General features: G+C 41.8%; 1 protein-coding gene across 2 annotated transcripts in view; it reads right to left on the minus strand.

Moving 5' to 3' along the window:
- LOC119434215 (protein MTSS 1) overlaps window positions 1-15,516 on the minus strand; it is a 92,887-nt gene that overhangs the window by 56,442 nt on the left and 20,929 nt on the right. For both annotated transcript variants that reach the window (XM_037701493.2, XM_037701492.2), the window contains exons 3-6: window positions 12,823-12,896; window positions 9,959-10,043; window positions 5,904-5,995; window positions 4,693-4,767 (exon numbers count right to left, since the gene is read on the minus strand). In XM_037701493.2, the coding sequence (XP_037557421.1) occupies window positions 4,693-4,767; window positions 5,904-5,995; window positions 9,959-10,043; window positions 12,823-12,896 (326 nt within the window). The remainder of the gene's footprint in view (window positions 1-4,692; window positions 4,768-5,903; window positions 5,996-9,958; window positions 10,044-12,822; window positions 12,897-15,516) is intronic.

Consider the following 15,516-nt stretch of genomic DNA (forward strand, 5'->3'; position numbering starts at 1 on the left):
TTGCATACTTGTCATGGATGCAACATGCAAAAAGTTGATGGGAAGTACCCCATCCACAAATTCCTTTGTCAAATCTGCATCAACAGCTTCTGCCATTCAGGCCTGAGCTGGAAGTGTGATAAGAGTACTGACAAAAATTTTTGTACCCGCGTTTTTTTTTTTTTTTTTCTTGCTTTACATTACAGTGGAATCTCATTGATACGATCTTCACGTGAACCAAAAATTAAGTGTATTATCCGAAAATCGTATCATCGAACGTATTATACAACCAAATCGTATTATTGGGAAAAGAAAAAGAAGCTTATTATCTGGAAAAAAGTATTATGCAGAATCATATCGATGAGATTCCACTGAAGATTGCTGCCGACCCCATCACGGCAGTATGGTGCCAGAATTCCTTGAATGTGCAACAAATCATTAATTATATCCTCTTTTAATGCAACCAGTTCAAAATGTGTGTAAAATACAGTGCATCTTTTTGGTGCAGGACATGTTTAAAGGGTTCCTCTACACGTCACAAAGATAGGGACATGATCACATGGTGCAAGTCACACAATGAATGTGTCACTGAAAGGTGGACACCATGCCACATCAGCCATTCTTTCCACTTTCAATCTTTGCTTCACATTTGACACAGGATAAGTTTGGTCATGTGCCATTGCTTTTAAGAATGCACCTGCATCCTTTTCCCCTTCTCTCCCCTATTATTCTATCACCTAAAGCTTTCAACATGATGGTCACAATGTGTCTATGACCAGTGCACGAAACTGTGTTTCAGTGATACCATGCAGCCCTCCCCCGATTTTCGTGACAGGTACAAAGACCCATATAAACACACCTTATGCCAAAAATGTGCAATCCATTTGGAGCACATTTTGAATTGTTGCATTAAACGATGATATAATTCACAATTTGTTGTGCCATCAAGCAATGAGGCCTCGTATCGCACTTACAAAGTCTGCAGCTATCTAATAAAGCAAGAAGAGCAAGGCAAAAATTCTTCATCAGTAGTCACTCCTTTAGGAATACTACAACCCCAGGCTATGATGTCTTAATGCTACTAGTGGAACAACAGCATGCTGTATTTTAACTTTCATGATAAACAGCGACATTTTCTGCTTTGCCACTGTCTTTGATCAATGTAAATTTTGGAGATTGATGTATACAGTCAAAATCACATAACAATATTCAAGTGCCACAGAAATTCCATTGTTATAACCGATAATTGTTATAACCGGGTTGCATGAAAAAAAATCAAAACAGGGGGATGGCAGAGCTGTTGTGAGAAAACTATAATGGCGGGGAGGCCAGTGCCCCTCCCCACCACCTTCCTCCACCCGGCTGCCGATTGTGTTGACTTGTTTAACTGTTCTTGGGTTTGGCGTTGTCTGACAGTTCGATTTCACCGCAGTCAACCACCAGTTGTTTTGACTCGTGTCCGAGCGGTCATTACGAGTTTACGTAGCTGGTGATGTACCATGGTGCCGAGTGATCAAGAGGTCTGGGGCAACGTCCAAGAGAGGTTGAAAGGGTTTATTTACAGCATTTACATTCTGAGAAATTCAAAGTACGAGCACGAACGAGCACACTCACAGCACTCAAGGTCCGCTTTTTAAGCCCTTCCTTATTCCCCTTTCTCTCGTAGGGGAATTCACAATTGGCGTTCTCGTCCAATCACAATCAACGAAATGTTAGCAAAATCCCACCCCTGACGATGCACCTTTCTGCCGGATTACGCCTCCAAGGCTGCGCAACCGCCCCCACGTACGGGCAACCACTTGGCGACGTGGGAACCTCAACTTTGATTCGTTCCCACGGAAAGTCTTGCCATTGGCCCCTTGCAAGAACGATGGGGCTTTCCATGAAGATCAGCTTGACAGAGAGATGGGCATTCACACTAAGATGGTGTTTCCACGAAGGGCGGTGTTGTCGTTGTTTCAAATGAGCTCTTTGTTTGACAGAAAAGAGCGACAATGTCGTTTAACGACGCATGAAACCGATGACTCAGAATTCGTCTCACCCATCAGCTCTGGGCTGTTGGACAGCTGAAGATACAAAACATAATTACTCGGCCACTTGATGGACGACACTGATCCAGTCGCCAGCTCTCTGGCCTTGCAAAGACGAAAGGGTATGAATGGCATTTCATTTCTGCAATCTGTCGTTGCAGCATTCTTTGTCAAAAACAGCCGCCCGGCACAACTGTGCAAAATGCCAGTCGTTACACTGTTTAACTCTGCTTCCTGTGCACTCTGATCATGTGTAATAACAAGTCGCGGCTGTCGGCGTTCATGAATGACACTGCTATAGTAAAACCTCGTTAACTTGGATTTCACGGGACTAAAAAAATGTCCTAACTAACCGCATGTAGAATTATTGAGGGTACCAAGACCACAATAAACAAATGCTTTCTACGTCAACACGCTTTTATTTACTGAATGATTCAGCAGAATCCTGTTTCTATTTTGCACAAAGGCAGTGCAGAAGCTGCAATTCTCATCTCGTGACTGATTAGCGTTCGCAGCGGCGAAGGCCTCACGACTTCTTTCACAGAGCGTGCGGCGGCGCGCTTCTTCATCTGAGACACACTTTTCACTACCGCGCGCATAAGCTGATTAGTATTTTTTCGCCAGTCGCCAGGACACCACCCATCGCAATGTAGACGGTGCTCTTCATCCTCGACAGCTTTGCACTGAGTAAACACAAAACCATTGTTTGTCGACGCGATCATGGACGGCGACCTTGTGGTTCTGAAGGCGCACGGCCAACGCAAGGAGTCAAAACGAAGCTACCACTTGCTGCAACTGCGGATGAAACTGCGGTCACTATCGACGCGATCATAGATGGCAACTACTCAGTCATAAAGGAACGCGGCCAACGCGGTGCTATGTGCAGCAGTAAACGCAAGAATAAAGGCGTTACAGGCACAAATAGGCATGAAGCGTTCCGGCCGACGCGCGTACCGAGTCAAAACTGAAACTACTGTTTGCCGCAACCGCTGCGGACAAAATCGCGGTGCTATGCGCAGCAGTAAACGCAAGAATAAAGGCTTTACAGGCATAAATAGGCATGAAGCGTTTCGGCGTTGCTGTCTTTCCAATACGATTTTCAGTGATGACTATGGCGATGCAAACTCCGTCGCTTCATTTCGGGTTTCGGTGGACGCTAACGCCGTTTTGGCTCTATTGCGTCACACATTTGCGGCGCTTCGCCAGCGCTATCAGTACAGTTGGCGCAGTCCATTCGTGTTTCTGAGGGCGGCGCAGCGTAGAGCTATGGGCACAGCCCATTCGTGTTCGGAGGGGTGGAAGAACGACGGGATAGAGGCGCGCGAGGCTGGCGATGCGAAGGATGGAAAACGGCTCGTGGCAGCGTGCGACGGCTCTAATTTTTTTTTTCTTTTCAAGGAGTTCGCATTCCATTCCCTTTCAGCACGGACACCCAGTAGCCAGACTTTATCGTTATAACCGATAATAGACAGTTTTAGTTTAGCGTTAGCGTAATAGCGGGGTTACGGGAAATAGCGTTACCGTTCCGCAAACTAACTTTGCAGAAAGAGAGTTTTAGTATAGCGTGATAGCGTAGTTTACGTGTGGGACGCTATTTCATTACGCTTTGAATTTCGCATACACAGGGCACCTAATTCTATGTGTGTGTGCGTCCGGAAAGTGTGATAGGCAGCGCAATGGAAGCTAGGAGCGCGTTGTATTTTTACTTCACATGTCCGTCGATCTGCAACGAAACAGACAAGCAGTACAAGCTGTCTACCATAGCCTCCGAAATCCTCCCATCTCAGAGGCCATATGTCGTCGTCGCGCCTATCTCCCGACTTTAGCGACAGATGGCGCTCGCATCTCAGAAAAAATTTCTCTCGTTAGGCTTAGGCGCGTTCGAAACGAGAAGCGATCTCGAAAATTCCTCAAGATTAGCCATTAAACTCTCTCGGCATAGCGGCATGAGACTAAGCAAAAGCCGTTTACGCAGTCATTTTCTACAAACGAAGTGAATTCTACAAAAACAACGCCAAATTCAGTTCTAAGCGAGCGACCAGGACCACCGCCATGTTTTACGTACTCTACGTACACCACGCTAACACGATAACGTTAACTCTGAGAAATAGCGTGCACACGGTAAACGGTATGGGTCGGTTAGCGTTCTGCGCATGCGCACTTCGATCCCGCTATTCCGGTACGCCCGCTATTCCGGTAACCACGCTAAAGTAAAACTGTCTAATGTGGCATGAGAGCATTGTAGTAAGCGGGTTATTTCACCATAGAAAACATACAAAAGTTGACGGTGCAGCAGCTTCACATTGTTATAACCGATATATTGTTAAAACCGGTATCGTTATAAGTGGGTTCGACTGTAGTGCAATATAGTGCGCATACTGTAGCATATGCTTTCCATCAACAGTTAAATAGGAGTGTCTGACTACACTGCTGGAGTTGGTCCCTTGGCTTCAAAGTCTTCAGAATTCTTACAAGAATCTACCTGTATAATCATTCATTCACCCCCAACACAGATACAAAAAAGGAGTCACAAGATCGGTTTTCTTGGGCTAATGTGTCAATATTGTCTACTGAGGCATGGAATTACAATGAATGTGTCATTGTCAAGTCATGGAGCTCTTTTTATTCTTCAGACACTGTAAATAAAACAAATGTGTGAATTAGTCTATGATCTAGCACATACCTTTCTTAACCTTTTTCTGCAATCGCAAGGTGTCAGTTGACATCTTCTTGATCTCCTGACGTGCCCTCTTGAATTCTGTGAAGTGCATGTCAATGGTGCATTTTAGTTACAAAACAGCAAAGCTCGTAACTTTTCTGTGCTTAAATTAGTATTTCATGCTAGAAACAAAGAAGTTATAATGAATGTGCAAAGCATATCTGCTACAATGCTAGAATAATAAATAATACCTGATGGGGTTTTTACATGCCAAAGGCAGAGCCTGGTTATGAGGCACGCCATAGATTGGTTTTGAACATCTTGGATTCTTTAACGTGCACTGACACCTCAGTACATGAGCATTTTTGTATTCTGCCCCCATCAGAATGTGGCTGCCACAGCTGGGAACTAAACCTGCGACCTCATGCTCAACAGCAAAACACCATGGCCACTGAGCTCCCGTGGTTGGAAATGGCACAGCAAGCAAGGCATTTAGCTGCAGAGCCCAAAGCTACATACAAGCTTGACTGCTTTTCCACACAAGGTTGCATTTCCATGCAGGAAAAGGAGAAACACCTAACTTGGTCAGCAAACAAATGGCCATGTATGGCTACACAAGCATTAACCCTGAACCACCCCTCGGGCTTGGTGAAATAACATAGTCCACGGGTAGCATACGCTGCTGTGAACATCTCAGCCAAGTTTTGCTGTCGTAAGCAGTGCATGGAGCTCACAAGCGGAGCGCGAAGTCACCTTTCTTTCAAATGCTTTCGTTTAAACAGAAGCCATGATCCTCACTCTTTTCTGGGTGCTTTATTTCGTAATAAAGCACATTTCTATACGCGGCTGCTATTGGTTGCAGCGGTCGGCTACATCGCGAGGCGCCGCCACGAGTCCACTGGCTAAGCACACTGCAGCTCGCTGTGGACAATCGCATTGACATTTCGTAGGCAGAGCATAGTGGCCCTGCCCCACCCTGCTGTAGCCTTTGCAGTGCTAGGCATTGAAGAAGGAATGGGAACACAGTGGAGAGCGTGTTTGATTGCCAATAACTCCGCTTCTGCTGAATGTACTGAAGTACTTTTTGCAGTAAAGTACTTCTGAAATAACCTGTTTTCACTTCAAATGCCTTTATCCACTTCGAAAAAAAAGTGATTCAGGGCCCTTATAAGAAACAACACAGGTTTTAAGGGCAATGATATGTGCATGCTGATTAATCAAGAATCGATAAACACCTTTGGAATGGTCCTTGTCTAGTTGTAGAGTGCTTTTTTTCCAGTCCTCTAGCTTGTCTTGTAATGGAATAACTAGCTGTTCCATGATTGACCTGGGTAGAGCACACACATCATGTGTAAGTGGAAGAAGAAAAAAAACTCTGCAGAAAGAGTCAAGCACAGCTGCTAAACTACATCTAGGTATTACTCTAAAATGCAACAACTGCAGAAACGACGTCACCAGCTTGAGAATTTTCGACCATCCAGAGAGGGCACTTATTTCAACAAAACAAACTTAGTTAATCTTTCTAACCCACAACAAAATCATAAAAGTGAAAAGATATGAAACTTGTGCATGCATCTGGTTAGGGCTTCACGGAAATACATTTGTGGCTTTTTTTTAATAACTTCCAGAATACATTTCTGGAAGGTTCCGGTAATACTTCACATTCTCAAGGTTTATAAAGACATCTGCGACATTGCTGATCACTGAATGCACGCACCTTCGGAAACAAACCAAGGCTAACAAAGCTTCTCATTAGGCATTACCAGTGACGCACTCGGGTTTCATATTGGTCTCAACTGACATTTAACTCTCAAGACGAGCAAGATGCTTTCATAATGCACATATTACTCTGGAACTTAGAGCTTTACATATGAATTAACAAAATTATCACGTGTACGTTGTTTTGTTTTTTGAAGGTGACCATTTTTTACTGGATTGCCACAGTTACCGATTTGTCACTTGGCAGAAGACACGCCTACTGAATCCTAAAAATTCTTTAATGTTGTTGCAGATTCTGTAGCGAAACAGTCCTGTCTAATCAGACTGCACTGCACGAAGAAATCATCCACCCATCAAATGAGCCTTTGGGCGTCTCCTATAACCTTAGTGAAGAAGGATGGAACTCAGCGTTATTGCGTTGATTTTGCGCCTGAATGAAGTCGCAAAGAAGGACATATGTACCATCTTATGGATATAGATGACACGTTGGACCAACTCTGCAATGCAAAGTCTTTTTTGTCAATGAATCTCAAGACTGGCAACTGGCAAATTGAAATCGATGAGAGGGATCGAGAGAAGACTGCCTCTATTACACTGGACGGCCTGTTTGAGTTCAAAGTCAATGCCATTCAGGCTTTCCTCAGGAGCTGCAACATTTCAGTGTGTGATAGACATGGCGTTGGCAGGCTTGAAGTAACCTCAAATTTCGACATTCACCTAAGTGACTTGGAACAGTACTCGAGGCAATCAAGTCATCCAGACTAACCCTGAACCTGGAAAACTGCCGTTTCACATACAAAGAGCTCCAGTTCCTGGGTCACATCATCAGCAAGTCTGGACTCCATCCTGACCCTCAGAAGACAGCTGCCATCACAACGCTCCCGCAGCCCGTCGAAAAGGAGGCCGTACACAGATTCCTTTGCCTGTGTCTACTATAGGTGCTTTGTAAAGGACATTTCTCATATCGCTGCTCCTCCGACTCTTCTCACAAAATCAGACATCGAGCTCAAGTGAGAAACACCGCAGGCCGAAACTACACCAACAGTTTCCACCAGTGCTTGCACACTTCAATGAAAATGCCGATACCAAAATCCACACCGACACAAGTAGCACAGACCTCGGCGCCATGCTAGTCCAAAGGAAAGACGGACTTGAAAGGGTCATAGCTCATGCTAGCCGGTTGTTATCAAAAGCATAATCCAATTATTCTACGTACGACGGAAGAGTGCCTTGCCATTGTTGGGCTATAACAAAATTTCGGTTTTCTGTACAACAGGCCCTTCAAAGTTGTAAATGACCACCGTACCTTGTGTTGGCTGGCAAACTTAAAGGACCGTTCAGGCTGCCTCGCATGATTAAGCCTTAGACTGCAAGAAGTCAAGTCCGGACAGAAACACAAATGCAGACTGCCTGCCCAATGCCCCAATGACCTGCCACTGCTAGACAAATAGGACGACAACATGTTCCTGGGAACAATAAGCGCAGACAAACTCATCGAACAGCAGCAAACAGACCCAGAACTAAGAAACCTTGCCAAGTACTCGGACAGCAAGACTATGTTCAAGTGTGGATTGTCATCATTTTTCTTGCACAAGGGCGTCCTCGTTAAGAAGAACTTCTTACTTGTCCGCGACAACTACATTTTTATTTTGACTTCAGCTCTGAATCTAGAGGTTCTGCATGCCCTGCCTACATTATGATCCAACAGCTGGGCACCTCAGGTTTTCCTGTACACTCTTGTGGATACAGGAGAAATACAGGATACAGGACTGCCAACGTCATCCATTATGTCAAGACATACCAAGACTGTCAAGGACACAAGACACCAGTGACAAAGCCTACGGGACCCCTAAGGCTAACTGAACCCTCTTCATACCCTTTCCAGCAGATTGAGGATAGACCTTCTGGGGCCCTTTCTGACATCAACATAAAAAGATAAGTGTACTATCAGGGATGCCAGCTACCTCACCCCCTTCGCTGAAACGAAAGCACTGCCAAGAGGTAGTGCGGTCGAAGTGGTAAAATTTATCGAGAACATCCCGGAACAACATGATGATCTTGTTGCTACTATACATAACCCATGTAGGCTTTTTCAGCTGACAAATGAAGTAACAGCTTGTATACAAGGCATAATTCTTTTTTTTTTTTATGTTAACAGAATTTGTAAAAATCAGCTGCGGCATGTAGCCCAAACCTACTCACTGAGCTGGATTACTCGTACAGGCAGTCATTATGTACTTAAACTGTAAATCAAAATGCACAATTGAAAATTAACAAAATTTCACTAGTCAACTTTGAACTAATTACTTTAGGACACAATTGAAGCCAGTGATGTCACAAGGCACATCCACTCAGAACGAATTTTGAAACTAGCACCAGTTTTGAGAAGAGTGCTGTCAAACTTGCAGTAAAAATGCACTGTTGTTCCAGTTAATTTTTTTTCCCAAAATGCCTTTTGATGCATTGAAGGTCAAAAAGTACTGGAACAACAATGCATTTTGTCACAAACTTTGGAAATGTATATCTGTAAACTGATGTCACCCTCAAAATTCGCTTCAAGTAGACATGACTTTCGAAGTCACCGGCTACCAATTCGTAAATTACAATATGCCAAAAAGTAATTCGTTTAAAAGTTAATTCATGAAACTTCATTAATTAGTCAAATTCATTTAGCTTTCTCATGCAAATAATGTCTGCCTCTCGCTTTTTTACTCATCCTCACATTATAAGTTTTAAAGTTACTTCTAATATTCACTGTGCAATTTCAATTTTGAATAACATTACTTAAAACATTCCCTTTTAACCCCTTCCATGCCTTGGATGAGCTGGGTTCGTTCACACATTCCTGGTAAAAACGACCAAGGACAAGCTCAGCTCGTCAGCGGTACTTTGCATTTTCTATCAATGCCATGGACGAGCATATTTTTGTCTCAGTGCTAAGTGATGCTTTTGGTAGATGGCAGCACAAAATCCATGGGACAGTCCAAGCAGAAGAATTTTTTCCGAGGAAGTAAAAATGCTAACTGGGGTCTCTAAAAATAGTTTGGCCATTTTTGTCCAGAGTACAGGATAATAGTGCAGCATGGAAAGGGTTGAAAAGCTTTGCCCCTACAATTTCGTGAAGCAGCATCACCCTGAAATGTGCATGGACTGCCGCTGTGACATGCAACCAGAGCTGCAAGATTTCATGCTAAAGAACACTGGCAGCAAGGAGGAAACAGCCCAATGTTATTTTAGCTCTTTGCTTGCACTACTAAAACATGTTAAATATTAAAGGGCCCAAATAAATGGCATATTCTTACCAATACTCTCTTCTGGATTTTACTCCAAAAATTGCTTTGAAAAAAGAATATACTTTTAGTAATACAATCTGCTAGCTACTGACTCCACACTACACAGCAGTGCAGTGGTTTTGGGCAATCATTTCTGTGACTCATGCCTCAGCTCCTAATAAAAAGATGTTCTGCAGAGAGCATTCAGTAACATAAGTCCTCCCTAATGAAGCAGCCATAAAGCACTCAAATCTAAAAGAAATAAGGTTTACATATGCTAAATATACAGATAAACTTACGTGGTGAATGAACGCAACTTTGCTTCAACACTGCGGTGACGAAGGCAAAGGCGAGTCAGTGCCTTACCAACTTCTTTTGTGGCCCCTGCATAGTTTTACGCATAAGAGGAACTAATCTGAGAACCTTACATTGCAAGCTTTGTGGTGCATAAAAACCTCAAAACCTTCCAATCAAGTGACTGCAGATTTTTTTTATGCTGCAAGAAAAGAATAGCAGCAGCAACAATAAAAAAGGCGAGACAACAGCGGTTGATATCGAAAAAAGACAAGGTCCTTTTGGGCACAACGTGTAACATGTGGTTTGTTGTTTAGGCTGCACAACCTTTGGGATCAGCCCCCATTTTTAGATGGCACTATCTCTGGGACTGGCTAATATCTTTAGTTGAATAAAGCCACACTTCCAGTCCTAGACGGGCGCAAGTTGAACAAGTTTTAACAAGTGCACCTGGGTTTCATTTTGGCCTTTTTTTTTTTTTTTTGCAAATTGCACATTATTACTGCTCCCTGCATCGCTCTACACTAACTTTGGGCATCTTTTTTGTTCTAAGTGTCATTTTCACATCTTTTTCATTAAATGGTCGTACGTGCACTAGAAGGACTCAAATCATCTAATTTGACAAGATGAAAGTGGCCACCATAACCAGATCCCACAAACGCCAAATCAATCTGAATTGTCCAAAGAAGACATTGGCTTCAAAAAGAGGGTTGTTTGAGCTGGAATGCTATCAAACTGTTAAAATGACACTAAAGAGCAACACTAAATTCCATAATTCGTTCACAACTGTATTCCTTCATTTGGCAGAGAGAGGTTGACAATTACTTCAGAAAGGGAAGGTCAGACAACTGATTTTAAAAATTTCCATGTCGAAATAGTGGTGCCAGTATTGTTCTCGTATTTGGGTCATTTTGGTGCAGGAACTGTTTTCGAAATTTGCTAGGTTGAGTCTTTAGTCTTTAGAATGCAGTGTAGTCCTTGCTTACCAATAAACAATTCCTGAATCTGAGCCCATTCTGTCGAAATCAATGACCACAGTGGATGTGTGTCGGAAATTGAGGATGGTACACCCACCTGTCTTTCATTTTTGTGTCTTTTCTGGCTTTCCTTACCCTTTTTTACAATAAAAGTTGCTCTTTTGCTATTACAGAAGCCTAGTTCGCTAACACACCGCTTAACTTAATACTGCTGCTCAGTGTCTCTAACTACAAGTTGTGCTAGAAAAGGTTAGATGCTGTCGCACACAGTAATGTGAAATTATACACATATTTAGGGATCACAGATCCAACATGTTTTTTAGGCTAATGATGCGGAGATAAACAAAGCACGTAAAATAATCTTCTGAGGGTAACTTTTGACTTTTTGGCTATGTCAATTTAATGCCACAAGGAACATAAATTGAATGCTATATAGTAAAACAATACTGTCTCCTCGGCTAGTACAATACAATAATTCTTTTTGTTTGATTCTGCTTCATTATCTGTCACATTATATCAATAATTCTGGTGAGAACACAGGTGATGCGGCTCTACAGCCAATGGCAACAGGGAAATATAATATAACCGTTGTCATTCTAGAGTTGAAATGTTACTCTAAAGCAAAAAAAAAAAAAAAAGAAATCTAAATGTATAAATTAAAATTTTGATTTTGTATTTTTAAAGTACTGAAACAAAATTTTTGTTTTGTTTTATTCATTTATCTTCTTGTTTTTCTTTATCACATAGCTGCCGACTCCATGGTGATAGTGCCGCATTTTGTCACTAGTATGTACATTGCGTTACTCTGGCAGTGACCAAGAAATTCAGTGGAAATTTACCAGGAAATGCAAGAGAAATGTGTTATCATTACGTCACACCTCTTTGAAGTCCCGGATCCATTAAACTGTGTTCACATTGCAATGAATAGCTCAGGAGCTCACTCGACACACGTCCTGCCCCTTTGACGAGCGAAGTGCTACTGATGGTGGTCTGGAGCAGACCACTGTCCCACACTCTCTCTCTCTCTGTGTGTAGCGTGCACACACGCACACACACACACACATGCACACACACGCATTCTTCTAAGCTCTCCCATCTACTCTCTAGCTCAACCACGTGACCGGCTTCCCACACTTCACACACACACACACATACTGTTTTCTCCACTTTGATACTCCAAATGCTAATGCATTAAATATTGAATTCCAAAAAAGGGAAACATCAACCCACTGCCAAATTAAGGCAGGGACTTTGGGGCTCAGGAACTGTGAACAGCAAAGCAAGCGGAGCCTGCAGAGAATCTGGTCTTATAGGTATTAACTTAATTTACCTATAATTTTTTTTATATCCAGCGTAAACATGTAGAAGAGAATGCATCAATTGAATTTTTGTTGAGGAGAGGGACAGAAACTGTGTTAAACATGGTGCTGCTTTCACAAGGCTCCTTGAGAGTGGTCATGGCTGCAAAGTTGGTAGTTTCATGGCTCAGTACACCCACTTCTTTTACCGTTGAGCACTTATGCAAAAGTGAGTACATAAGTGTACACTTGTACACATGCACAACAGCATAGCAAAGGGAGCTTACCACAGCAATGTACTCTCCCCACCCAGCAAAACCTTTCATCACCAATTTTAAACCAAGCCAAGGTAATGTAGCGTAACCTCCTTTGAAAAAATACATGACTTACGCTACTGCCCTAGTGGGGTCCCAAACATCTGCTTGTCATGCATTTCTGCTTTAGGCATGACAAGCAGAAGGCATAAGAAGTTAGATAGCAGTATGCTGTTTTACAAGCACCTCTGTGAAAGGTAAGCACCTCTCGCACTACATAATGTAGAGAACCGAAGTCATAAAAAATCTACTGGCAATATCCATAATACAAAATGCTCACCTTTGGTATTTGTAGCCATGTCAGCCACTTTTTGGAATGAATCTAAGAAGGCAGCTGAAACTGATGCTGTAATCCTTGAAGAGAAAAGCAGACAGTGTTTTTTTAGTTTTCATTCGGAGTTTTGGTGACCAAGTATATTACACTTACAACACAGTTGGGATCAAGTATGCAAAACACACAACACATTTAAAAAAAAAGTATTGATACGAAAAGCTTGTATAGCATTTTTTTTTTTGCTTTATTAGGTAGCTTTCTAGACTAACTATAATATCAAGCTTTAATTTCTAAAGTATGCAACAGATCATTAATTACACTATCTGTGCATGTGACCAGGTCAAAACAAATGCCAAGTGTAGTGCAGCTTCAAACATGAAGCAGGAAGCTGCTTTGTTACATCAGGAAACGTGAAGGCAGTGCTCACGCATGCTCTGGTCAGCCTGGCGCAGTGGTTAAAGAAGACTGCACAATGATCATGCTACCGAAAACTTGCCACACGCTGCCAAACTGGCCCTTATATCCTTCATTCTGTACTTGGCCTTATCCTCTGCTGTCACTTCTTTCAGAACGCAGGGTGTTTCTTTCACCATCTCTTCCCTGTTTACCTCGAAATGATCAGTGTACTCCATTTTGAGCAGCATGGTCATGGGGCAAGTGCATCAATGGCGTGTGGTACAACGTGACCACTACCTCCAGTTTCTGTGATGTAACCAGCTTCACATATGAAGCCACAGTGCACTTGGGGTACATTATGAACTGGTTGCATTAAAGGGGATGCAATTATATGTTGTACTCTCAAGAAATTGAGACTTTATCCCTTTCAGTCATATATTACAATGTAATGTAAGTAAATGCGGCAAATTCATATAATTTTATTCCATGGTGTTGTCTCTCTTGAAAGAAAGAAAAGACGATAGGAATATCCTTTCTGAATTTTCTATTGGGTACTACTTCTAACACAGTGCTCTTAACTGCAGAGTAATTAGGAGTGATTAAATTTCGACTTAGTGTACAGTCAGTAATGTTGCATTTCTTTCATAAAAAGGTTTGAATCATCGAGTCAAACCACATGTACAAGTTAAATATTGGCTGCAGGCGTAACGAGGAACGGAAGACTACTACTACACCATTGCTGACGGAACGTGGCACAAATAACATGCTGCAAACATGGTAGTGCCTTTAGTAAAGTGGTCATGTGTAGCTATACTCCACAGTCAGAACTGAACTGGAGTACTAACAGTGGGTAAACAGAGAGATCAATTGACCCATAGCTATGTTTGTGGTTTCTTCCTTGCCACTACTGAACAGAATTGGCAAAAATAACTTGCACTGTGATTGAAGGTGTTACACTATTATTACTAAGGCAACTGCTATCCATCAAAGATGATAAATTTATATTTTGTGCCATTACTCCTTTAAGTAATGGCATCCACACTACGTGTGTAAATGAAGGATATTGGAAACACATGCATCAAGGCCTACAAACTTTACGATTGCATTACACAACGTAGCACCCTTGGCCAAAAAAAGTACTAATAATACAATAAGCATGAATACAGCATATTCAAATACATTAAACAAGCAGTACCATATTTACACCCTTCATGTAACGTTCCGTTTGTTGGGACCTTTGAGGTATTACAAAAAAAGGAACACAGCCCGAGAATAGAATACCTTTGACTACCATTTATAATTTCTGTTTAAAAAAAATCAGCACAAAAAAATGTGTATAATTTATTCTCTACCTTTTGGTACAGAATGACTGAAGAAAGGTAAGCATTTAAGAGTAGTGATGGATAAGAAAAGATATGGACATGTAAGCATGTTGCAAAAATAAACAATTTTCAAGTTCTATCATGTGACCCAGCATAAATTTAGCTTATAATTGTCCAGGACTATTTAGTGAAACATTAAACGGTAGATTTGAGCTTATCATGATGAAAACTTAGAAAAATGCAATGTTTTATGTGGTCAAGGCTAAATTACATGGGGTCAGAACTCATCAATGTGAAGACGAATCCAAGGAGGCTTGTTTTACATGCACTAACCTTGAACTACTGCTACGACAAATAACTAATTTTTCTAGCAGTGTGTACAAGTGTTACCAGATAGCCACACATCATGCACTAATGCCATATTGTTATCTGTCAGGCAGAAAAACATGCCTGGTCTTTTTTTCTGCCTCATTATACTATACCAGGTGTTTGTGCAAAGACTAAGTCATTCTTAAAAATTGCCTGTGACGGATAGCACAATTGTGGTCCTTGAGCTGGTCGACTCGAATAGGTGGACATTACTTACACAAGAAATCGAAATACATAATCTACTAATTAACAAATAATTACTAATGAAGTTTTTAACTAATTACCTTATGTCACATATTGCAATTTACAAATTGTATCTTGTGAGACCGCAAGGCATATCCACTTCACAATAATTCTGTGGATGACATCATTTTCGAGATATGCACCATCACACTTGCTGTGAAAATGCACTGTTCCATTTACTTTTTTAACAAAACACCATTTTGTGCATTGAAGCACAAGAGTAACTGGACCACCAATGTATTTCTTTGCAAATTCTGGGAATTAATATCTTGACACTGGTGTCATCCTGAGAATTCATTCCGATTGGATCTACCTTGCGAACTCACAGGCTACAATTTGTAAATTGTGCAGTAAATATGTGCTGTAAACC

This window comes from Dermacentor silvarum, chromosome 1 (assembly GCF_013339745.2).
Source record: "Dermacentor silvarum isolate Dsil-2018 chromosome 1, BIME_Dsil_1.4, whole genome shotgun sequence".
Taxonomy (NCBI): Eukaryota; Metazoa; Arthropoda; class Arachnida; order Ixodida; family Ixodidae; genus Dermacentor; species Dermacentor silvarum.